The sequence below is a fragment of the Camelus ferus genome, chromosome 10 (assembly GCF_009834535.1).
Source record: "Camelus ferus isolate YT-003-E chromosome 10, BCGSAC_Cfer_1.0, whole genome shotgun sequence".
Classification (NCBI taxonomy): Eukaryota; Metazoa; Chordata; class Mammalia; order Artiodactyla; family Camelidae; genus Camelus; species Camelus ferus.
Window position 1 is genome coordinate 1506337 of NC_045705.1, and position 26871 is coordinate 1533207.

The 26871-nt window shown below is 36.0% G+C and overlaps 1 protein-coding gene and 1 long non-coding RNA gene across 4 annotated transcripts in view; one reads left to right on the forward strand and one right to left on the reverse strand.

The window, feature by feature from the left end:
- The window catches only part of GRIA4 (glutamate ionotropic receptor AMPA type subunit 4), a 432139-nt gene that overhangs the window by 329007 nt on the left and 76261 nt on the right, over window positions 1-26871 (forward strand). For all 3 annotated transcript variants that reach the window (XM_032488229.1, XM_006186367.3, XM_032488231.1), the window contains 3 exons: window positions 10879-11037; window positions 17379-17546; window positions 18783-18887. In XM_032488229.1, coding sequence (XP_032344120.1) covers window positions 10879-11037; window positions 17379-17546; window positions 18783-18887 — 432 coding nt within the window. The remainder of the gene's footprint in view (window positions 1-10878; window positions 11038-17378; window positions 17547-18782; window positions 18888-26871) is intronic.
- Window positions 1507-14438, reverse strand: LOC116666288. The gene is made up of 3 exons (XR_004323049.1): window positions 14323-14438; window positions 4759-4763; window positions 1507-1518 (listed from the first exon to the last, which is right to left on the reverse strand). It is a non-coding gene; the product is annotated as an uncharacterized LOC116666288 (long non-coding RNA).

Here is a 26871-nt window from a genome sequence, read left to right on the forward strand (position 1 = left end):
GATAGTCATTTATGTTCAACACATTCTAAATGATCTGTTTTTTACTCCCCTCCCCCACATTTTGGAGTTCATATTTTACATCTTTATGTTTATTTGTTTACTGTTCATTGTAGTTATAGTTGATTTTCCAATTTTTCTCTTTTAACCACTATCCTAGCTTATTTGATCCACAGCTTTTACAGATTTACTGTATACTTTTCTTGACTAGTGAAATTTTTTCCCCTATAGGTCTTACTTCTTTCTGTAGCCTTTTTTTTCCCCCCACTTAGAAATGCCCCTTTAACATTTCCTGAAGAGTTGTTTTAGTACTGATAAACTTTCAGTTCTTGCTTGCCTGGTAAGTTCTTTATCTCTCCTTTAATTCTGAGTGATAATCTTGCTGATTATTGTATCCTAGACTATACAGAGTTTTCTCTGTTCAACATTTTAAAACTATCATCACACTGCTTTCTGAACTGCAAAGTTTCTGCAGAAAAATCAGCTGATAGCCTTTTTGGGGTTCCATTGTATGTGACTATTCGTTTTTCTCTTGCTGCTTTTAAATTTTTCTCTTTATCTTTAGATTTTGTCATTCATTTATGATATGCCCTCATGTGGATCTCTTTGGATTCATCTTATTTAGGTCTCTCTGTGTTTCCTCTACCTGGGTATCTATTTACTTCTTCAGATTCAGGAAGTTTTCAGACATAATATCATAAAATACATTTTCAACTCCTTTCTCTCTCTCTTCTCCTTCTGACATCCCTATAATGCCAATGTTAGTACATTTCATATTGTCCAAGAGGACCCTAAAATTTCCTCATTTTAAAAAATCTATTTAGTGTCTGATTGGGCGATTTCCATTTTTCTGTCTTTCAGATCACTTATGTGTCCTTCTATACCGGCTAGTCTCCTGCTAATTCCTTCTAGTGTATTTTTCATTTCAGTTATTGTATTCTTCAGCTCTGACTAGTTTTTTTTTTTTTTTGTAGTTCTTTGTTAAAATTTTTCAGTGTGTTCATCTATTCTTTTCCCATATTCAGTTAGCATTCTTATTACTAATGCTTTGAACTCTTTATCTGGTAAATTATTTATCTCTATTCCATTCGTTGTTCTTTCAGGGTTTTTTCTTGTTCTTTCTGTTGAAACAAATTCCTCTGTCTTCCCAATTTGCTTAATTTTCTCTTTCTTTGTGAAATTTCATACCACAGTTACCCATCCTGGCCTTCAGGGGATGTCCTTGTGAGGGAGCATTTCAGTGCAGCCTATGTGTGCTCAGTGGCTTTGTGGGGAGAACTGGATCTGAAGTTATCATGTGTCATGTTCTTCCTATGCCAGGGTGTACTAGCAGCTATCATGTGAATGGGAAGTGGGGCTGGTGATGGAGACTTGAGCTTGAGCCAGGTGAGCAGGGCTTCTCATATGCTTAGTGGCTGATATTGCCTTATCGTGGGTAGGATTGGGTACCAAGCTGCTAGAGCAGATGCCCCAAGGTTTGAATCAGAGCTGGTTCTATTCCCTCTTAGTGTGTGCTCTCCCCTTCCCCCAAACCATGGCTTCTTCACCCCCCAAGAAGGAAGTGCTGGAGAAGAGGGACATTATGGGTGCCTGGTGCATGTTGGTATGTGCCCTGGGATGATCTCAGCACACCAATAAGAGTTCCATATTTCTCCTGATATGCCACCTCCATGAACACCAGCAATGGCCACCCTTGCCTCTTTCAGATACCATGCTGGCTCTGTCCCCACCAATTGTGCACCCTCCTGGCTGTGGCAGGCTTTTCCCTAGTTGGGAGTTGCCCAGGGCAAGAGGGGCTGGAGCAGGTGCTAGTTGTGGGCCAGGGCATATACTAGGGTTGTCATGGGTAACCAGCCAGAGTCCCAGGTAGTTTCAATTTGGTTTCCTCTGTCTTGTTCCCACTAGTAAGCAAGTGTGTATGTGATGTTCATGAGCAGAATCTTGGTTTCTTACAGCTCTCCTGTTAATCCCACTGCTCCTCACATTAGCTAAGGGGACTCATCTTCCCAGTGCCATTCCCCAGGGCTGGGGTACGCAAAATGTGCTTCAAACCCCTCAATTCCCCAGGGAAGTATGTGAGGCTGTGGAATCTCCCCCTCTTATGTATCCGCTCCTAGGGACACAGGTCCTGACCTGATCACTTGTCTTCCCTTCCTACCCAACTCCATGTGGATCTTTCTTTACAGCCTTGGTTGTAGAAGAGTCTTTCTGTCAGTCTGTAGTTTGTTTTCAGTGAGAATTACTCCAGTATATTTTTAATGTGTTTATGGGAGGAAGTGAGTTCCACATATTCCTACTCTGCCATCTTGATCTCTTTATGCCCTTCCTTGATTCTTGAAAATTTTCTGTGATTATCATTGCCACTGTCATTAACAACTGCATATTAAAGATGAGCAAAATTTAGAAGTAATGGAAGAGTGATGAAATCTTTCTTTTTTATGTCCCATTTGTGGTTTGTATGTGAGTACATGTATGTTTTATTTACACACCTAGAAGTACTAGTGAAAGAACATGGTCTCTCAATAGATTGAGTTTTGTTCTAGAAACTTCCAAGAAGCTTAGAGGCATGAAAACTTTGCCTATTTGTTGGTTCACTGTAGTCTGTTTTTCAGATATTTAAATAAGAAAATTACTTTCCTACTTCGCCCCAGGACTTTCTTTTCCAGTTATTGGTTCACTTTGCTCCCGATTATTTTTTAAAGGCGGGTATGATTTTATCATTTCCTTATTTAAATTATTTTTTATTGGCTCCAGGCTGCAAATACAGTAAAAGAACTCATGTCCTTCGTGAAAGGAAAAGACCTTGTGATCTTTCCAACCCTACCTGCATGTCATTTCATCCTACCACTGAATTTCTTACATTTCTCTCAAAATGACATACTGCAATTACATCAGTTGTTACCATCTTGTATCACAGTAAGCATTCTAAATCCACACTCCTAAAGTCCTTTAGGATAGAGTATTACACTATTAACCTTCATGCACAAAGTTCTTGAAGATTTACCCCTGCTTAACCTTTGGAGCGGGAACCTCTCTCCTACTCCACCCAACATGTGCCAAACTGAAATCAAACTAATCCCCAGACTCCTAATGCTGCTTTTATGTTTGCAGCTTTCTCTTATGCTGTTTTCTCTACCAGGACACACTTACCCCACCCAATCTTAATTAACAATTAATTCTTCTAGAAGGCTGTCCTTATGCACTAGGTCTGATAGCCACTTTTCTGGGTTTACAAGTCCCCCTGTACACCAATAGTGTAGAATGCATTCATTGTTTTCATTTATGAAATTATTTTATGCTTTCTGTGTATCAGGTATTGTCCAACTTCCTGTACCACAGTTGCTAATGAGACATTAGCAATTGCAAGCTCATTAAGGCAGGAACAATGTATTTTTTGACCTTATAAAAAGGGCCCTTATTCTTACTTTTCATCTGTTGAATGGCTTCATATCCTCCAGCACCCAGCTTATGTCACTGTATTTATTTTGTTTCTATAATTGTTCTAATTAATCCTGAAAATGTATGTTTATTCTATAGATCAGAAAATGAGGTTCATTGTAATTTTCCCAAGATCACAGACCTCCCGAACCTAAAAAACAAGACTGAAGCTCTGTCCCATCTGGTTGCAAAGAATAAATAAGTTCAAGTAAATAGACTCAAAATTAGTAAATAGCTTATATAGCCACAAAGTGACCATTCATTTAAGCACCTCTCAATCCACCCTTAAAGGGGAATTTGGGCTTACAAACGTTCTTTGTGTTTATATTCAGATCTTTCTTCATCTCTCCTCCAGCAGTCAGATGATTTAAATATGGCCGCCAAAAGCAACTAGTAATTGTTGATATTTGTTCCAAGGTAATTTTCTTCAGGGCAAGTTCTTAAAATCTTACTATCATTTAGATTTAAATTTTTAAAATATATTCAGTTCACATCTAGGAAAACACCTGGCTCTCTCACAAAGTAGTATAAAGCTGTAGAATGTTCAAGTTATATCATTAGAAGTTAACTGAACCTATTCATTACCTACCTTGCACCACACTGCACACAGAGACATACATGCACACATCATTTATGCCTCGTTTAGAAAGTATGGAAATTAAGACACAGAAAGTGACTTGTCCACATTTAGTTGTCTGGTTAGTGTAAGAATGGGGACTAAAACTCAATTCTCAAAATTTGCACATATTTTTACTCAAGTGCAATGACCCCAGCTAAAGATTCCATGAACTTGGAGATATTGTTTTACTTTTTTCTTTTTCATTCTTATATTTTTCAAGTTTTCTGCATTGAGCATGTCCACCATCTATCTACTTGACTATCAAAAATGCATACTTTATGACTGGGACGTTGTGCTGTACACCAGAAATTGGCACATTGTAACTGACTCTATTTCAATTTAAAAAAAGACTAAAAAAATGCATACTTTAAGTCAATTTTAAAAGGAGTTAACAGGGAGTCTCTCCCATTCTGTTTCATATTCCTTCTGTTAACCGCACTAGAGCTGTCTCAGTGTGATTTAGTCGACCTATGAACCTGCAATACAAAGTGGCAAAAACGTTATCTGAATTAGGTAAACCTTAAAGATACGCATTTATTAAGCACCCAAGATGGGATGGATCTATAGATTTACATCAGTAACCATTAGGATATCTGAAGTTTCATAATTTATTCATTTTACTTTCCCTCTTATTCCCAGAGGATTATGAATTCTAAATGAAAATTAAAAAGGAAACCAAGTTAGAAATTAATCTTTCCTTAGACGATCACTAACCATTGTGAAATGCAAGCATTATTGAATAGCCTATTTCAACAAGCAGAAAGCCTTTCCCTTGGTCTCCCCTCATGGTTTACTCAGTTACTTAACCATGGTCCACCTCCCCCTACTGTCCCAGGACTGTAGAGTTACAATTTTATTAAAACCTCTCCCAGAACTTTCAGTTCCACAATATTCTCTGGGTTACACTGCCTCACAGTCTAGACCTTATCAATGTTCTGTGTAATAATTATTTTTAAATATATGAAAGAAAAAATATTGCCTATACTCCTACAGACATAGCTAAAATTAACTGAGCCACCCACCATTCTTTCAGATCATAACTAAAAGGGGTTTATAATCAGATGTGGCAATATTTTTTCCTTTACCATCAGCATAGCAACAGAATGGAGTCAGAGAAACGTGAGCCATTATTTATCCGTTAGACTTTACATCAGATGGGTTTTTTTTTGTATATATCTTTTTATTAAAGTGATTTTTATGAAAGCTGCAGCTTTGCCTGTATGTCGTGCAGCTATGGGATAATGCTACCAGAGAAAACTTGGCAGGACTTCTATCTCAGCCACTGTTAAAATAAAATAATAATGTCATTGATTAGTAACTAATGCAATAGTTGAATCTCTGTGGCTTTTAGAAAGTTGAAATTATTTGCCTGTCTGTAGGTCTGCCCTGTCTTCTCATAGAAGCAATCAAATGTTCCACTGACATTTTACTAGCTAGAGACTGATAGACAGTGTTTTTCCCATTTCAGAAACATAAATTTGATTTCTGGTGCCTAGTTTCTTTCCAAGTGAAATGAGAATATTACTGATGAGCTGTCAAATTAGCTAGTGTGAAATAAACATTTGCTGATTAAATGGATTAATCATAGCTGCTATTTACTGAATTCAAACCAGATGTGCTAGCTGTTTTGGCATTCATTCTTATTTTGCATGGAGGAAACCTAAGGCTAGAAATTTACAGAGGTGGGATTGAGAGCCTGGGCTGTTTTCTACAGTATCTCCCTGCCTCTCCTAGGGGCATTATAATAAATACCAAAACTGAAAGGACACATATTTGTGTAAGAATACACAAGAGTATGGTGTTAACAAAGCAAACTTGATACCGATGATCCCCCAATCCCACTCCTGGGCATATATCCGGAGAAAACTCCAATTTGGAAAGATACATGCACCCCAATGCTCATAGCAGCACGTTTTACAATAGCCAAGACATGGACACAACCTAAATGTCCATCCATAGATGACTGGATAAAGAAAATGTGGTATACTTAAACAACGGAATATTACTCAGCCATAAAATGGAATAAAATAATGCCATTCATTGGCAGCAACACGGATGGACCTAGAGATTATCATACTGAGTGAAGTAAGTCAGTCAGAGAAAGACAAATATCATATGATATCACTTATATGTGGAATCTTAAAAAAAGACACAATGAACTTATTTGCAAAACAGAAAAAGACTCACAGACAGAGAAAACAAACTGATGGTTACTGGCAGGGGGAGGAGGGAGGAATAAATTGGGAGTTTGGGGTTGGCAGATAGAAACTGCTATGTACAGAATAGATAAACAACAAGGTCCTACTTATAGCACAGGGTATTATATTCAATGGCTTGTAGTAACTTGTAATGAAAAAGAATATGTATATTTAAATGTATATCTATACATGTGTATAACTGAATTATCATGCTGTGCACCAGAAACTAATACAATATTGTAAATTAACTGTACTTCAATAAAAAAGGAAGAACAAAATAAAGACAAATTAAAAATAAAGCTGCCCTCTGAGTGTAAAAAAAAAAAAAAATTACCAAGGAATCTTTAAGGCTGCTTAGCAAAAATGTTCTATACAAATGTGTTGTAGGCAAGAGGAAATGATGGATATATATAGAACAAGAAGTTTTTTAAAAGTCTGATTTTGGAAGAAGAGGATACTTTTTATCAGATTAATTGTCATGAGAATGTATAAAATAAAAATGAAGAATGTTTATTCTCCAAAAAAAAAAAAGGGCAAACTCAAGAATCTCTTGGTTCTAATATGTATTTGCTGGGAAATTTTGTGTAGTTTTGCTTTGGCCCATTGATCTTTGGTTTCATTTGTAAGATAAGGCAAATAATAAGACCTATCTCGTAAGTTTGTTATGGGAACTAAACTAGGTTGGTCATGTATGTAGTGTGCCTAGCACAGCGCCTGGTACATAATAAGCCCACCATTAATTAACTATGAATACACACGCCCAGGGCTCTCTACAGCAACTTTGTTTCGTTGCCAATAGACTGGTCTGTTTTTTCTTAAGTAGCTAGACAGTAACGTGCATAAGTTGGCCAGTAAGACAGTCTCCTTTGTTATTTAAAGGAAAATACAGAGAAGTTTCCAAAATAATGGCAAAGACACCCTCAGGAGGCTAGGGACCACTACGTCTTCCTTTTCCCCCTGGTTCCCACAATTCGTGCAGGTCATTGCTGCACATTTGACTTTTACCAAAAACAAAATAAAATAAACAAAACACTTTCCCTTAGTTCCCTTGGCACGATTGAATCAAATTCACATTTTCAAAAGAAATTTTACTAAATACTAAGAGGGAACATAAAAGAAAGCAAGTACAGATGCTACAAACTAGCATGCCCGTGTCTGTGTGTGTGTGTCTCTGTGTGTCTATGTGTGTGTGTCTGTGTGTGTCTATGTGTGTGTGTCTGTGTGTGTATCTATGTGTGTGTGTCTGTGTGTATATGTCTGTATGTGTGTGTGTCTCTGTGTGTTTGTGTGTGTGTGTATGTGGTTGACTTTGCTCTGAGCTATTATCTTTGGTTTTATTAATTCAGTTCCATAATATGTTTTTTGCCCTCTTTCTATAATTGTATTTGTTTCCAAAATTGAGTATGTATTTTTGTAAAGCATCTTAAATACTTAATGGAAAAAAGACGGTGGAGGCATAAAATAAACTGAATAGAAGATAGCTAGATAGATGACAGATAAATATAGATAGAAAATAAATAACTTTCCAGAATTTTTTAAACTCAGATAATACCTCTGGACCAAATCAGGTGACACCCTTTCCTCCCAGATTCTTCACCCCACCTGGTGGGCACGATCTTTTTCCCCACCACGCGGGAGTCCATCTCTCTTTCTTCTCATCCACTGCCATTTCCCAGGACTGTGAGTGCTGTAGTGACAGATACAGTTTTCACCCTTTCTGGCTTGAATGTCCCGCTCTGTCTGCTTTTAAACCACTTCATAATTACAATGAACCTCCCCAAAAAAGTGTTACCCATCACAGACTCAAATACCTCAGACAATAATACCTTGATATTACCTTCACATAACACACATTTCTGCTTTTATTTCTTATATCAGAGGGCAATTATGCCCTCAACAGAAGACATTTTGATGCTATCATGTGAATCTCCTATATCTTCCTCCATGCTTCATAAAATGCATTCAGAGGCATTTAAGAACTAGTTTTTAAATTGACTTGAACTGAACTGGAAATATTTATATCCTTTTCTCATATATTAGACTTTTTATAGAAGTATAGTTGATTCACGATGTTAGTTTCAAGTGTACAGCGAAGTGTTTCAGTTATACATACATATATATATACACACACCCATATATATATGTATTCTTTTCATATTCTTTTGCATTATAAGTTATTTAAAAATATTGAACACAGTTTCTTGAGCTATATAGTAGGCCCTTGATTTTTATCTATTTTATGTATAGTAGTGTGTATTTATTCATCCCAAACTCTTAATTTATCCCTTTGGTAACCATCAGTTTGTTTTCTATGTCTGAGTCTATTTCTGGTCTGTAAATAAGTTCATTTGTATCATTTTAGGTTCTATATATAAGTGATATTATGTGATATTTGTCTCTGTCTGCCTGACTTATTTCACTTAGCATAATGCCCTCCAGGTCTATCCATGTTGCTGCAAATGGCAACATTTCATTTTTTAGGCTGAATAGCACTCCATTGTGTGTGTGTGTGTGTGTGTGTGTGTGTGTGTGTGTGTGTGTGTTTGTACACACCACATCTTCTTTATCCATTGATCTGTTGAAGGACACTTAGGTTGCTTCCATATCTCAGCAATTGTAAAAAGCACTGCTGTGAATATTGGAGGGTATGTATCTTTCTGAATTAGGGTTTTCTCCAGATAGATGTCCAGGAGTGGGCTTGCAGGATCATATGGTAACTACATTTTTGGTTTTTTTCAGGAACTTCAGTACTGATTTCCATAGTAGCTGCACCAGTTTACATTCCCATCAACAGTGTAGAAGGGTCCTCTTTTTTCTATACCTTCTCCATCATTTGTTATTTGTAGACTTTTTGATGATGGACAGTCTGACTAGTGTGAGGTGATACCTCATTGTAATTTTGATTTGCCTTTCTCTAGTAATTAGCAATGTTAAGCACCTTTCCGTGTGCCTGTTGGGCATCTGTATGTCCACTTTGGAGAAATGTCTATTTAGGTCTTCTGCCCATTTTTGGATTGGGTTGTTTGGTTTTTTCTTACTAAGCTGTATGAGCTGTTTATATATTCTGGAGATTAAGCCCTCATCAGTCTCATCTTTTGCAAATATTTTCTCCCATTCCATAGGTTGTCTTTTTGTTTCGCTTATTGTTTCCTTTGCTGTGAAAAAGCTTATAAGTGTGATTAGGTCCCATTTGTTTGTTTTTGCTTTTATTTCTATTACCTTGTGAGACTGACCTAAGAACACATTGCTACAATTTATGTCAGATTGTTTTGCCTATGTTCTCTTCTGGGAGTTTTATGGGGTCATATCTTATATTTAAGTCTTTGCCATTTTGAGTTTATTTTTGTGTATGGAGTGAGGGAGTGTTCTAACTTCATTGATTTACATGCTGCTGTCCAGATTGTTCAACACCACTTGCTAAAGAGACTGTCTTTTCTCCACTGTATATTCTTGTCTCCTTAATTGAAGATTAATTGATTATAGGTGTGTGGGTTTATTTCTGGGCTTTCTATTCTGTTCCATTGATCCATAGGTCTGTTCCTGTGCCAATGCCACACTGTTTTGATTTCTGTAGCTCTGTAGTATTACCTGAAGTCTGGGAGGGTTTTGCCTCCAGATTTGTTCTCTTTCCTCAGGATTGATTTGGCAGTTCAGGGTCTTTTAAGTTTCCATATAAATTTTAGGATTATTTGTTCTAGTTCTGTGAAAAATGTCTTGGGTAATTTGATAAGGAATACGTTAAATCTGTAGATTGCCTTAGGTAGTATGGCCATTTTAAAAATATTGATTCTTCCAATCCAAGAGCAGGGGGTATCTTTCCATTTCTTTGAGTCATATTCAATTTCCTTTATCAATGTTTTATAATTCTTAGTGTATAAGTCTTTCACCTCCTTGGTCAGGTTTATTCATAAGTATTTTACTTTTTTAATGTCATTTTAAAAGGGATTTTTTTTTTTTTACTTTCTCTTTCTGATATTTATTGTTATTGGGGAAAATGCACCAATTTTCTATATGTTAATCTTGTATCCTGCTACCTTTATCAGTTCTAATAGCTTTTGCATGGAGTCTTTAGAGTTTTCCACACAGAATATTATGTCATCTACATATAATAACAATTTTACCTCTTCCCCTCCAATTTGGATCCCTTTTATTTCCTTTTCTTGCCTGATTGCTGTGGCTGGGACTTCCAAATCCATGCTGAATAGCCGTGGTAAGAGTGGGCATCCTTGTCTTGTTGAAATTCTAGTGGAAAGTCTTTCAGCTTTTCACCATTGAGCATTATGTTGGCTGTGGGTTTGTCATAAACAGTTTTTATGATGTTGAGATATGTTCCCTCTGTACCCACTTGGTGAGAGTTTTTAACCATGAATGGATGTTGAATTTTATCAAATCCTTTTTCTGCAACTACTGAGATGAGCATATGGTTTTTATCTTTTCTTTTGTTGACGTGGTATCACGTGTTAGATATGGAATGACGGAATTGAACAGCTAAATTGATGCAATTGGATCTTTTACCTTTTTCTAGCCATCACTTAATTAGAAATTATATTGGTTATTAATTTATGTTATTGAACAGCTGAAATGTGTAATAATGACCTAAACTTTAAAAACTCTCGATTTTTATAGGGATTCAAGGATATTTCCCTTGAGAGGTTTATACATGGTGGAGCCAATGTGACAGGATTCCAGCTGGTAGATTTTAATACACCTATGGTAACCAAACTCATGGATCGCTGGAAGAAACTAGATCAGAGAGAATATCCAGGATCTGAGACACCTCCCAAGGTATTTGTTTGTTTTTATCTTCTGTATTTTTAGAATTTTTTAAAATCCTTAAGGTAGAAATTTAATTATGCAATTCTTCTAGTAATATTTTGTCAGACACGTGACATAGGGAAGAAATATTTTGTCACTGTCTCTGCATTATACATGCCCTTAATAATTTCTAAATTTCTATGTTATAGAGTTGTTAGACGTTAGCTCAAGTAGTTTATTATTATTATTATATTATTATTACTTTGTATGTGAATTTTCATGAAGAAATTGTATGCTTTTTAAAAAATTTTTGATAACTAGACATTTCAAATGTGAACAATCACTGGTAACTATTCCACTCAGATAAAAACTATGTTTGCAAAGTGATTTACAGTGAGTAGGGAAATTGGGAAATTAGCAGAAATGTAAAAATGTACAAGATTCTCAAAATTTCTCTTTCAAATTAACAGTAAAAGGTCAATTTTTTTCTGGCAGACATTGCAGAAGTATGTTATCAGTATCTGCAAAGGAAGCTGTTAAATTTCTGATCATAAGGACATTTTCTTCTCACCTGAAAAGATAGATTACTTCCTTAGATGTCATGTAAATAATGGCATAATGTTTCTTAAACTCCAGCTTAGTGGTTCTGAGCTCCTACATAATAAGGCATAATCATTTTTAATAATTTTTACTAATAGCTAACTGACAGTGTATTCTAGTGAAAAGTTTTCAACTATAATTTGGAAACTCAAGCCTAGAAAACTGTGATCTATGGGAAGAGAATCTTTGTTCTTCCATTTTCTAATTATAAAATTTTCCTTACTAGCTATGTCAATTTCCTCTCTGTAATATAGTAATTTGGATAATCATACCATTTTCACTATACTATAGAATCATGAGATTTCAAAACAAAGTATTTATTTGAGTATCCATTGTGTAAATTACTGTAATCCAACCCTCTGATTTAAAGATTAATAAGAGCAAGATATTAAATGGTATGTTAATTGGCTATCTCTGACTCAAGGTCCAGGTTTGTGGAATGCTCAGGACCAAGTCATGGGCTCCCTGAGTCTTGGACAAGTGCTTTGTTCACTATATTACACCATTTTACACCATTTCTCATGCTTAGATAATACATATGAAAGCATATTAAAAAGAGAACACATTTTCAAGATGCAAACCACCTTCAGGATTAAAAGGACCTTGAGAAATCTTTTAGTCCTCTTTTTGCCTTCAAGCTGGTTCAGAGAAAAATCATCTCCAAAGCTCAATTATATCAAGTATTAATACACAAAGATAAAAACATAAAGCTTTCTTCTGAACTCATTTCTAATCTGGACAGTTTGCTCTACAGCATGTTCCCCTCATTCTGTCATCAGTGTATACAGAGACTCCCTTGTCCTTCTCTTCCTCATGATAAACTGTCATATGTCTTCCTTCCTGACATTTTATTTTATCAGCCATTACTTATCTCAACACTTTTGTAAATCACCTCTTGAAGTTCCTTTTCCCCTTAGAGTTTTAGTATCCAGAACGGGCTTCAAACTTCTTGGCAGTGTTTTGTAGCTCCTTGCAACTATTTTTCATCTCAGTGATAATATATAATAGCATGTGTCCATTGTGGTCCTCCTGTCTGACACTTGGGTGTAGTTAGTTCTTCCCTATCTTGCCTTTAGCCTGTCACAATGTTTGCTATTCGGTAATCTCCAACCAGACTTATCTATGTCATGGCTTTGGGCACTTTGTTTTATATATAAATACATATAATTTTCTCATCCTTTACAGAGCTCTTAGCATGATACTAGGCATTCAGTGGTCATTTGATAAATGCATACAGTCAATTCTCATTATTCATGGTAGTTCTATTCTATAAAATTGCCATGAACACTGAATGAGTGAATACTGAATCCTTACTTCTATGGGAAATTACAGGGTTAGGTCACAACATTTTTGTCAACCAATCTGTTGCCGATGGATGCAACCGGTGTTCCAGGTTCTTTTCCTGTCCCAGAAAGAATTCAGAGACAAGATGTAGTGGTTAAAAAAAGTGAAGTGAGGATTTATTAAAGGATGGGTAGTGCACTCTCAAGGGGAGAGCGGGCAGGCTCAGGTGAGCGGCTGCCCTGAGTTTCTTTGGCAAGTTAGTTACATAGAGTGTAAAAATGAATAGGCGGAATATTTATTGGGGAGGGAAGGGCTTGGGGTCGTATTCCCTGATTTTCATCCCAACTCCACCTTCCCAAAGGGAGGAGGGAGTTTCGTCCTTATTTAGACTGGATCAGAAGTGTCATGGCATTGGTGCATGAATGGTACTTCTGATCTGTAAGGCTAATCTTATTGAAATGAGGGCATAATGAGCAAAGGGTTACATTCGGACACTGGGAATTCCTGCCTTTTTTTCACCTTTCTTTGTTGGTCTCCAGGCCAAAAGGTGTGGCCCTTTATCAGCCCCAAGTCTCCTGCTTTTCTTTCTCTGCCCAGGGACCCCTGGTGCTTACATGATGTGTGGTTTCCTGCATTTGGCCTGTGTCCCGCCTTTCTGCCCAATTCCTGCCATTTGGTCTGTGTCCCCCTTTCTCTGTTCATATCTAGCTATCTGCCTGCTCTCACAAATCAACACATAACACATTGTTATTTATGTGTTTCTGTTTAAAGACATCTTATTTAAGACACTGTTGACTCATTAACATTGAATTCATGACCAACAACACGATAACTCATGCCTGAACAAAGTCCATCTTACACATACTTTCTCCATGAGCCACATCACAGCCTTCCTGCACTGAGGAACACTAGACAGTGCTTCAGGCACTACACCTTGGGGCCATTTTAAGCAGTGAAATCATCAGCAAAAAACACAAAACTGTGAAAAACCCTGCACTAACTACATCACAAAATGACACTTGTTTACAGTATGAGAGCTGAAACAAAAAAGAAGAGCACTGCCTTGCTTGACTGCAGCTGGGAATGTACTTGTGGGGCAATGACTTGGGGGTCACAAATAAATTTTACCAAGTAGGCAAATTTGCAAACAGGGAAACCACGAATAATTAGGATTAAATGTACCTAATAAACGTGTGCTTCTATTTTGTGTGTGTGTGTGTGTGTGTTTCAACCAAGATTTAAAGCATGATTTCTGATCATTGTCAGTTCTTGCTTTAAAAAAAAAAAACTTTCAGAATAAAGATCTTCCACAATATAAACCTAATAAGTCTTTCCATTTGTGTGTCCCTCTGCTACCTTTGGGGCCAGCCAAATTGAACTGCCCTAAAATTTTCCACTCCTTTTAAGTTCCTGGGCCCTTACCTCCCCCACCTCATCTGTCCTCTACTTTAATTTCCACCTGCCCAAATCCAACCATCTTCCAAATCATTATCTTGAATTTTACTCTGTCTGTGGAGGCTTTTCTTAGTCCTCCAGTAGGTAGTCATATGATCTGTTTCTCCTCTGTAATCTCCGTAATATTTCATTGTATAACTCCCATCAAGGACTTAACATAATTATTTCTGTACTTACAGTTTCACTGTTATAAACTCCTTTGGAGCAGTTAACCATCTATTATGCATCTTTAGTCTTCACTATTCCTAGCCAGCCAGTGTCTAGCACATTTTTTCAAAAAGCTCTCAGAGAGGATATGAAATTTTATCCTCACAATGACCACTATTTTGTTATTTGATTTTGTTCTGTTTTGTGTGGCATAGCTGAAAAAATGGACCACATATTCCCTTCGAACTATTAGTAGCAGAATTAGAATTCATCTTGTTCTTTCTTCTCAAAACCTAGACTCTTACCACTGCACCATAATTCTGCCAAACTCTGCCTTTTTATTTACAAACGTTGACAAACAGAATTCATCCCACCATTCTAATCACTGGTTAAAGTAGTAAATAGCTCTAGGTCAAGACTTAGTTTTACTCTGCCCCTAAAACAAAGCATGTATTTAATAAGTATTTTTAAATGCCATCTATAGAAAAGTGTGCCATAAATATAATTTATTAGACTGTAGCACAATAAGACACATGGGAAAGAATGAAATCCTTTAAAAAAAAAAAAGTAAAAATGATTTAAACTACTGCTTCTTTCCATCCATCAGTCCTATGACCTGTCAAAGGCCTCTAATGCTCTGGGTGAATGTCTGCTTTGCTCTGCTCCACTCTGTATGATTTCTGGTCTTTTTTCTAGTTCACTTGTTTCATAAAAATGAATGGACTTTTTCAAACGCAGGAAGTGCTTTTACTTTTCTGGTGTCATCTCTTCTCAGCTTTTTCTACCTATTAAAAAAGCATCAATATTTTTCTTTTCTTCTCTCTTGATCCTAAAATACAAGCATTGCATTTTTTTCCTCTTTTCCTTTATGTCTTTGATTAATTCTACTTTTTTCTTATTTTTATTTTCTTGCCATCTATAAAGATGATGAAATGGCTTTCTCTACTCAGATGTGTGTTGGTCTAGGCAGGGAAGGATGCATATCCATGTTTGGCTTGGTACCTTGCTTAAGTACCTCAGTTTCCTTTGGTCATCCCCTTCCAATTATGAGGGTGCTTACTTAACCTTAAGCCTATCTTGTCATGTACTTGAACAATATATAGTAATGCTTTTAATATGGTAATGCTTTTCTTTATTTCCCAATGATTTTATTCAAGAGAAAACACATATTTTTAATCATATAATTCTTTTTGCTTCAAACTAAAAACCCCACAAAACTAATTGTCAAGATTTCCAACCAAAAACATTAGTTGTAAAATGAATTTATATTGCTTTGTTCTTGTTGTAGGAAAAGTGAAGAATTTTTTTGTTACTAATAACTAAATATATATTTCATGAATCAATACACTAGGAGTGTCCCTAATGAATCCTCATTTTAATCTTTTTTTTTTTAGATTTTTTTTTAATTGAGGTATAGTCAGTTTACAATGTTGTGTCAATTTCTGGTGTACAGCACAAGTCTTCAGTCATACATTAATATACATACATTCGCTTCATATTCTTTTTCACCATAAGCTACTACAAGATATTGAATATATTTCCCAGTGCTATACAGTATAAACTTGCTTATCTATTTTATATATATAATGCTTTTAATTTATATGTCACACATAAATCTTTCTGATGAAACTTTAATTAGATTCTCTACCATTGAAATGTTCTCTGTTGGAGTTTATATTCTTTATCTTACCCATGTTTTAGTCCTTCTCTTCCCGGGAATGCTGACAGCTATGCTTAATAATCATATTGCTTGAGTTTACTTTCTACAATTCAAATTTCAAAAGATTTTTCTTAATTTATGAGCAACAAGTCAAGGAGATCATTTTCCATGTTCCATAGCACAAAAGTGCTCCTAGTACAGGCTTAGCATGTGTTCATCATATAGAATTGTCCATATAGAATCCCTGAAGGAGATAATGTAGTTTTTTGTCATGATTAGCAGTTGATGCTCTGCCATGCCTCACGAAAATTGTGCCATGCTTTTCATGTGTTTAGGAATTTTCCAATCAAACTCTACAAGCATTCCGTGTCCTTTTTATTTTCAGCTTAAACAAATCGCATTTTCTTCTCAGCTTTTCCTCATTTCCTCTCCTAATCTTAATAACCTTTTCCTGAAGGCTTTGTGTTTTCTCAAAGAGAAGCATAGGACAACCATCAGAAAGCCAGTGGTCTAGACTGCACTTCTCCACTTTGATCCTAGGTTACAGGGGAAACAGAGAAATGACTTAACCTTCCTGAGCACTCTCAGCAGGCATGGGCATCTCGGGCATGCTTATTTAGCACAGAGACTGATGCGTACACATTTGTTAAGTAAGTAGATGTTATTTCTGGCATCCTATATCTGAGCAACAATAAACATTCCCAGTCATTCTTCTAAGGAACTGGACAGTGATTACATTTCAAAGTCAATAAGCATATATTAAATCTAAAGGAGCCCTGATGGGCATTTGGAGGAGGAACGAGTGGGACATCCCAGCCCTCCTGGGGCTCAGCCACAGCAAGAGACCACAAGGCAGCTTGTGGCAATACTGCACTTAGCCTTTTTTTATACTTTAGTTGTTTCTACTTGGACACAACAAAAAGACTTCATCTAGAGGTCTTACCTCTCCCAACTATCGGAAAACTGTGCATTAGAATTTCTACTTTTCAGAGTGTGTTTTCTCCTTTTAAAATCATAGTGGTAAGAATTGATATACAGTCTTCATAATAAAGCAATAACAGACATTTCTGAAGCTAGAGGCAATAAACTATCAATCATTTAACTGTCCTTCAGACAGGATGGTACTTTATGTCACAGAATACACAAATCCACAGAGCTCACAGACTATTCCTGGTGATTTATAGGAATTTCACATTTACCATTATAATTATTTTTATTTTGTTAGTACACATCTGCTCTGACTTACGATGGCGTCCTTGTGATGGCTGAAACATTCCGAAATCTTAGAAGACAAAAAATTGACATTTCTAGGAGGGGAAATGCTGGGGATTGTCTAGCAAATCCTGCTGCTCCATGGGGCCAGGGGATTGACATGGAGAGGACGCTCAAACAGGTAACTCCCAATGTCTTGTAAGTTCAATTTATTTCATAGTCCTTTTTAAATGGAGTAGTCAAGGAAACAGAATAATCTATCTGAGAATAAACATATACTACAATTATCATTTTAATATGTTGAACCATTATTATTTCTGAAACATTTCTAACTAGAGTACTGGATGGGATACTGTTCATATTTTATGTGGTGGCTTAGCCAGTATAAGCTAGGTTATGACACAGTAATAAAGAGCCCCAAGTCTCAGTGGCTTAAAACACTCACACAGACACCAGATTAGTAGGGGCATTCTGCTTGTTGTAATCACTCACGGATCCAAGCTGACAGAGCAGCTACCATCTTGAAGGCTACAAAGGGAAATAGAATTGTGGGGACGTTTCTAACTGGCCATTAAATCACTCTGGCCCAGTAGTAATACACATCACATCTGTTTACAACTTATTTGTCAAAAAGAGTTCACATAGACCTAGCTAACCAAAAAGAGTCCAAGAAGTACAAGCTTAGCTTGGGTCCACAATGAGGAAGAACCAGAAATACTTGATAAATGCTACCAATCTACTAATCTAATGGCTACCTCAGTAGACCTTTAAATTGCCTTGTAACCTTGAATTGAGTATGTGTTTATTTTAGTCTTTTATAGTTATACTAACACTGATTTCAAATGATTAATGTAATGTGTGTATATTTTTCATATTACATTTTAAATTGTTCTGAAATGCCGTGGGTTCAGAACGTAAGTTAAGTAAATGAATTAAAAGGGAATTTGGAATAAAGTACACTTGAATATTTTCAAAAATACATTTATTTTTCTGAATCCCTTATATAATATTTGCAAAGAGAAATATGATCTGGTGTGGTTATCAGGGTTATTTAATCTATTATGTAGATATGTAGACAAAATGGAAAAGTAACTATAAAACAAACCATATTTCCATTCCTATAAATAATATTTCAGCATTGAGGAAGTATTCTGTTAGTTACAATGGAAACATCATAATAAAAAACAAATAAAACTTGTATACCTTTCAAGTATACAGCAGAATTGCTTGTATATTACTTTGATATTCCTCTTTCAGATTCTAGTCCAATAACTCAATTACTCCTCTTTTTTTTTGCAAATTGTTTATAGATTATAGTTCCACATCCATGTATAGTCATAAGCCTAGCAGATGAAGTCACTTTCTGCAAGTAAAAAGGCAAAAGATAACATGTGTGGATTTTGTTTTTCATTCATAGGTTCAAATTCAAGGACTGACAGGGAATGTTCAGTTTGACCACTATGGACGTAGGGTCAATTACACAATGGATGTGTTTGAGCTAAAGAGCACAGGACCTAGAAAGGTGAGCCACACTTGCTGTCTTCTTAGTTTGCATTTGACAGTTTTAAAGGCTTGTAGGTGAAAGGTTTCTGGATAGTCTATATTTTTTTCTAAATGTGAGTACAGATGACCCTTGAAAAGGGGGAATTAGGGGCTCTGATCCTCCATGCAGTAAAAAAATCCAGGTATAAATTATAGTGGGCCCTCCACGTATGTGGTTCCATCAGTTCTACATCTGAGGATTCAACCAACCACAGACGGTATAGCACTGTAGTTTTTAATATTAAAAGGAATCTGACAGAATCACACAAAATCTATGGGATGCAGCAAAAGCAGTCCTAAGAGGGAAGTTCATAGTGACATAGGTCTTCCTCAGAAAAGAAGAACAATCTCAAATAAACAACCTAACCTACCACCTAAAAGAATTAGAAAAAGAAGAATGAGCAAAACCTAAAGCCAGGAGAAGGAAAGAAGTAATAAAGATCAAGGAGGAAATAAAGAAAATAAAGATTAAAATAATGGGAAAAAATCAATCAAACCAAGAGATGGCTTTTTGGAAGAATAAACAAAATTGACAAACCTTTAGCCAGGCTCACCAAGAAGAGAAGAGAGACCACACAAATAAACAAAATGAGAAATGAAAATGGAGAGATTACAACCAACACCACAGAAACAAAACAAAACAAAACAAAAACCATAAGAGAACACTATGAACAACTATATGGCAATAAATTGGACAACTTAAAAGAAATGGACAAGTTCTAGAAACATAGTCCACCAAAACTGAATCAAGAAGAAATAGATCAATCACTAGAAATAAAATAGAATCAGCAATAAAAAAAAAAACCTCCTTGTAAACAAAAGTCCAGGACCAGATGGCTTCACTGGGGAATTCTATCAAACATAAAAAGAACTCATACCAATCCTTCTCAGTCTCTTCCAAAAGAATGAAGAGGAGGGAATACTCACAAACTCATTCTATGAAGCCACCATCACCCTGACACCAAAGCCAAAGACACCACCAAAAAAGAAAACTACAGGCCAATAATGCTGATGAACTTAGATGCAAAAATCCTAAACAAAATATTAGCAAACAGAATCCAACAACACACAGGAAAGATTATACAGCATGACCAAGTTGGGTTCGTCCCAGGGACACAAGGATGGTTCAACGTACACAAATCAATCAGTATGATACACAACATCAAGAGAAAGGACAAAAATCACATGATCATCTCAATAGATGGCGAAAAAGCATTTGATGAAATTCAACACCCATTTAGGACAAAAACTCTAACCAAAATGGGTACAGAGGGAACATATCTCAACATAATAAAAGTTGTGTATGACAAACCTACAGCCAGCATAACACTCAGTGGTGAAAAGCTGAAAGCCTTCCTGCTAAAATCTGGAACAAGACAAGGATGCCCGCTCTTACCACTTCTACTCAGTATAGTATTGGAAGTCCTCGACATAGCAATTAGACAAGAAAAAGACAAAGAAAAGGGATCCAAATTGGAAGAGAAGAGGTAAAATTGTCATTATACACAGATGACATGATGCTATATATAGAAAATCCTAATAGCGCTACACAAAAACTTTTAGAGCTGATAAAAGAATTCAGCAAGGTAGCAGGATACAAGATTAACATGGAGAAATCAGTGACATTTCTTTACACTAACAATAAAATATCAGAAAAGGAAAGTAAAGAAACAATCATTTTTAAAATTGCATCCAAAACAATTAAATACTTAGGAATAAGTCTAACCAAAGAAGTGAAAGGCATATGTGGAGAACTACAAAACATTGAATAAGGAAATCAAAGATGACTTAAAGAAATGTAAAGATATCCCATGCTCTTGGATTGGAAGAATTAATATTGTTAAATTGGTCGTATTACCCAGAGCAATCTACAGGCTTAATGTGATCCCTATCAAATTACCCAGGACATTTTGCACAGAACTTGAACAAATAATCCTGAAATTTATGTGAAATCACAAAAGACTCAGAATTCCCAAAGCAATACTGAAGAAGAAGCAGCAAGCTGGAGGAATAGCCCTCCCCAACTTCAGACAGTACTACAGAGCTGCAGTAATGAAAACAGCATGGTACTGATACAAAAACAGACATATGGATCAGTGGAACAGAATAGAGAGCACAGAAATAAACCAGCAAAGTTTTGATCAGTTAATCTTTGACCAAGGTGGCAAGAACAGAGTAAAGACAGTCTCTTCAGTACATGGTGTTGGGAAAAGTGGACAACCACATGTAAATCAATGAAGTTAGAATATTCCCTCACACCATACACAAAAATAAACTCAAAATGGCTTAAAGACTTAAACATAAGACAAGACACTATAAACCTCTTGGAAGAAAACACAGGCAAAATAGTCTCTGACATAAATCTCAGCAATATTCTCCTAGGGCAGTCTACCCAGGCAATAGAGATAAAAGCAAAAAAATTAACAAATGGGACCTAATTAAACATATAAGCTTTTGCATAGCAAAGGAAACCATTAGCAAAACAAAATGACAACCTACAGAATGGGAGAAAATATTTGCAAATGATGAGACTGACAAAGGCTTAATTTCCAGATTATATAAAACAGCTCATGCAACTTAACAACAAAAAATCAAACAACCCAATCCAAAAATGGGCAGAAGACCTAAACAAGCATTTCTCCAAAAGATATACAAATGGCCAATCGGCACATGAAAAAAATGCTCAATATCTCTAATTATGAGAGAAATGTAAATCAAAACTACAATGAGGTATCACCTCACATTAGTAAGCATGGCCATCATTCAAAAGTCCAAAAATGATAAATGCTGGAGAAGGTGTGGAGAAAAGGGAACCCTACTACACTGCTGGTGGGAATGTAGTTTGTTGCAGCCATTATGGAAAATAGTAAGGAGATTTCTCAAAAGACTAAAAATAGACTTACTATATGATCCAGCAATCCCACTCCTGGGTATATATCTGGAAGGAACTCTAATTCGAAAAGATACATGCACCCCAATGTTCACAGTAGCACTATATACAATAGCCAAGATATGGAAGCAACCTAAATGTCCATCAACAGATGACTAGATAAAGAAGCTGTGGTATATATTTATACAATGGAATAGTAAAAGAAAATAATGCAATTTGCAGCAATATGGTTGGGCCTAGAGATCATCATTCTAAGTGAAGAAAGCCAAGAAGAGACAGAAAAACGCCATACGATATCACTCATATGTGGAATCTTAAAAAAAAAGGGTACACAATCTTAAAAAAAAGATGTAATGAATTCATCTACAAAACAGAAACAGACTCGCAGGCATAGTAAACAATCATATGGTTACCGGGAGAAAGGAGGTGGGAAAGAATAAATTTGGGAGTTTGAGATTTGCAAATATATAAAAATAGATTAAAAAACAAATTTCCTCTGCATAGCACAGGGAACTATATTCAATATCTTGTAATAACCTTTAATGAAAAAGAATATGAAAATGAATATATGCATGACTGGGACATTGTGCTGTACACTAGAAATTGACACATTGTAACTGACTGTACTTCAATAAAAAATTTTAAATAAATAAATATATATATCAAAAAACAAAAACAAAACAAACAAAAACATTAAAAAAAAAAAAAAAAGAATCCATGTGCAATTGGACCCAAGCAGTTCAAACTGGAGTTGTTTAAGGGTCAACTGCACTTACAAATTTTTCTCTGTAATTTGTGCTGAAAGAAATTCTTGTGTCATATGATTTATATTTAATGGTGTACCAGAGCTGAAATGAACTAATTTATATGCTGCTCAGATCCTTTATCCAAATAGAAGCAATTTTTTTTTAAGGCTTAGCAAAAAGAATCCTGCAAAACAAAATGCACTCTTCAGGAAAGCACACAATGTAGGTAAGAGACATACTCCCTTCCATGTAGTCATTTAAGAAACCATTAGAGGGAGAACAAATAAAGCTACTTCTAACGGGTGGGCATATTTAGAACAGGCTGAATGTTCCTGAAATAAACAAGTAAACACATTCAAATGAGCAATGGAAACAGCAGACAGAAGATGATACTATTAAGATTATTGTTAGGTTGCAGAGGGAGAGAAATACCTAAGAAACTTCAACTGAGGTGGCAGGGAGGTTGTTCAGAGAGCTGCTGGTGCCAGATTTTTGGATTTTGGAGGGTAACTCTGTTACTTTTATGATGTAACTAGGCATATTAGCAGTCATAGTGAAATTATACAATCTCACCACACCAATTGGCTGTAAACATTTTATACCTAACACATTATAACTTTCAACATTCTTCTTCTCTTGCATTAGCTAGGATGCTCAAGGAAAGACATGACTTACCTTAACCTAAAAATTCTATTTATTTCAAAGCTTGGCTGTTTTAAAATGTTCCTAAATACACTTTCTTGTTTTAATATGATAATGATAGCTACAATTTATGAAATGCCTGTTGTGTTCCAAGCTTTGGACTTGGTGTAATTTGATCCTCACAATAAACCTATAACAGAGCACTATTATTTCCCTTTTTCTAGTGAGAAAAGGATGGTGCAGTGGGTTATGGTTACTTGTCTAAGCCATAAAGTGAGAAAACAAAGTTTTTTTAACTCAGATATGTCTGACTCCAGAACCTTCCTACATCATTACCCGGCCTGAGTAGATCCTGCTCTAAAGGAGTTTATTTCCTTGTAGAATATAATATAGTAAGTTCCAGACAGCAGTTAAAGAAAAAACATGTGAAAATTCTAAAGACGAAGAGATCATTTCCAGCTGGCAGAAAGCAAATCAAAGAAAGCTGCATGGAGGATGTGAGATTTAAAGTTAGCCATGAACTTAAGAGTTTAGATAGGTAGAAATGGTAGAGGCAAAAAGACAAGGGCTTTTCCAAGTTGTGCTTTGCTCCAGTCTGTCATAGCTTGTGCTTCTGTATATGAGTGAGCAGGAGAGATTTAGAGCTGCCATGAAAACGGTCTCTTGCTTTTCAGCCTCTTGTGGCATCCCCCTTGAGGGCAGGCTGCCAGCTAATACAGGGTGGGTGGGAGCCTACCTGATCCAAATCAGGTGGGGCGGGAGATGGATGGCAGCTTGGAAGCCAAACTGGATGATGGATCCTTCTAAGAGGGACTGAGACATGCTTCCAAGGTGAAATTTAAGAGGTCCTATGGAAACACTAATTTTACTCAATCTGTCAGCACACAGCCAGCAACAAGAAAAGAATGAGGCCCATTTTTAAGCAAAGTACATCTGCTAGCCATGGCATAGACAGCATAGTCATAGGCCCCTGAAAATATTGGCTAACTGGTGACCAGCCTGCCACAAGCAGACCCTGCAAAATTAGCCATTTAAGCAGAACCTTTCTGAAGCACAAAAGACAATTCCGTATTTCACAAAACAGTAAGTACAAAAAGTAAAATGATCTTTATACAAAAGAAAGAATAATGGGAAAAGGAAGCCGGTAGTAAATTAGTGCTAATAGTAAGTGGGCTGTTTACAGCGCTGAATCTTTTCCTGGCTTATTGAACCACAATGGTAACAAAAATTAAGGTTTTTAGAGGAGAAAGTTAAAGAGTAACTTAAGAAAGCACTTCACGCTCAATTGACATTTGTCTACGATTCTTAATAGAAATATGAAATGTGAAACGGTGAAGATTCATGTCTCTTTGTTTTTCTGGGTCAATGAACAACTCGGGCATTCTATCAGGAATGTTAAACTTAGAACTGAGCTACCATGAGAAAAAAATGTGCTGGTGAGACTCAGTAATGTATCTGAAAAGCGAGCAATTGTTCTTATAAATTGCACATTTGCCAGTAAGGGAGCTATTTTTTGAAAATAGAGAGTTAACTCATCAGTTTGTCTGACTTGTGTAACAGAAAAACTGAGTGAGAATCTCCTTAAGCAGAAGCCACAAAGCTCCTTCTGAAGCCTCAGCTCCTAAGGACGGTGGAATCTTCTTACCATTCCAGGGGTCTTAGACAGGGACGTTCTAAAACCAGACTTGTATGGTTTCTCGAATTCTTAATTGTAAAAATTATATTTATTGAGAGCAGGTTATATGCCAGACATGTAAAGGGAAAGTGATGTGCATTTTAATATTTAATGCTTACAACAACCTGAAAGTAAGATCTATTTTTCTCATATGATAGAAAAGTAAGGCTCAGAGAAACTAAGTAACGTGCCAAGGGATGTTCAAGCAGAAGGAGACGGAGATGGGGTGGATACCAAAACTCATCTAGCTTCAGAGCTACTCTTAACTGCTACGCATTACTGTCAGTCCCAGGGCAGGCCCAGAGATGCTATCTTCAGAGCTGGTGTGAGAAGTAAGCCATATTTTTTAGGACAGGTCTGGCAAAATCAGCTCTCCCAGGAACCAACTTTGAGCAGAACAGGGGCTTCTCACAGCCCCTCAGTCTCTATCCAATCCCTGCATTACAGGCAAAGGGCACCATAAATAGAGATGTTTACTCATACATTGTCTTATGCTCGTATTTGTGTACAGTTCACCTGTAGGAATCCAAAGAAGACAAATGTTTTTTCTCATTTCCTGCAAGTTTACTGATTTAAATGCTTGCATATTTTTAGCCTACCATTACAGAACTATTTTTCACCCAATTTTTGTCTCTAGGAAAAAAAAAATGCCTAAGTTCCCTGTCTGTTTAAATGAGATCAGTTGTGGGAAGAATTTTTAATAAATTGTAAAATGTTGTGAAAAATTAGAGGAAAAACTCTATCTCATGTGAAGTTCTAGATACAAACGTCAATATTCTTTTCTTTAGGAAATGACCTTTATTTTAGTGTTCACCCCATACAGCCTTACTTCCCAGTAAGTCCACGACCCACATGAGATTTATTAATTAGCTATGTATCACGAATCATTGCTTTCTTTGTCACCAGAGTTGCAAGTAGATATAAGGCAAATATAGATAGAGCTGGGTAAAACTTTGCTTATTATTTTAATTTGCCAGCACTTCTAAATCATTTATCTTTGAGGGGTAGATAGTCATGAACCCACAGGCTGCTCTTAAATGCAAAACATGCAACTGAAGCCTCTCCAGAATGTGTCCTAGATCTGGGGTTTTTCTGTTGTGGGAACTCATTAATAAAGAAAAATTGCCTTTCCCAGAGAATGGGCCGCTGAGATCTGGAAAGGGGCTGCATCTTAACGGAGTACTGAACTGTGAAAACGATTTCCATGTTGTATAGCTGTCATATGGAAAGAGTTAACAGCAGCTGACATGGTTTTTACTTACTTTTTAAGTATATGTAGTTACTGAGGAGAGGGTAGGTCTCAAACATTGTTTGTTTTTCAAGGGGGCATATCTGAGTTTTTTAAATTAAATTTTTCACTGCATTATTAAATAAGTGTTAGCTATAAATAAATTCATATGAACAATTGAAAATAATTGCTGAATTAATTTATACTCATAATTTTGGATCAAACTAAGCAGTATTGCAAGCCATATTAATATTATTTTTCTCTATCAATTTTGTGATTGAATTATACAGGTAGTATTTGTGAATATTTGTGAATAATATAGTGTTTCCTTCTGACATGTTAATGCTCATTGAATTTTAGTATGTTCACAGATAGTTACATGATAGTCAAGAACTTGGAGGAAGCAAGAGAGACCTTCAAGATGTTAGAATAAGTAAATCAGCTATACTTCGATAAAAAATAAAAATTTTAAAATAGTTATGTAGATTTCAGAGGCAATCAAATTTTGGAAATTCAGATAGCTTATAAATAAATAATTATAGGATAGTCATTCAATAACAAGCAAGCTGTGTAGATACTGCTTATTTTGAGGCATCAAAAGTAAGAAGTATGTTTTCATTTATATTAATAAAAAGCAATGGTGATTTACCAGTGTGGCATAAATGCAACATGTACTTTTCTGTAATATAAAGCTCTGCCATAGAAATTCCAGTTGCTAATCACTCCAATAAATATGTTATGAGATTCTAGAGGTCAAGATAATCTTGTATCATTGTTACCGAG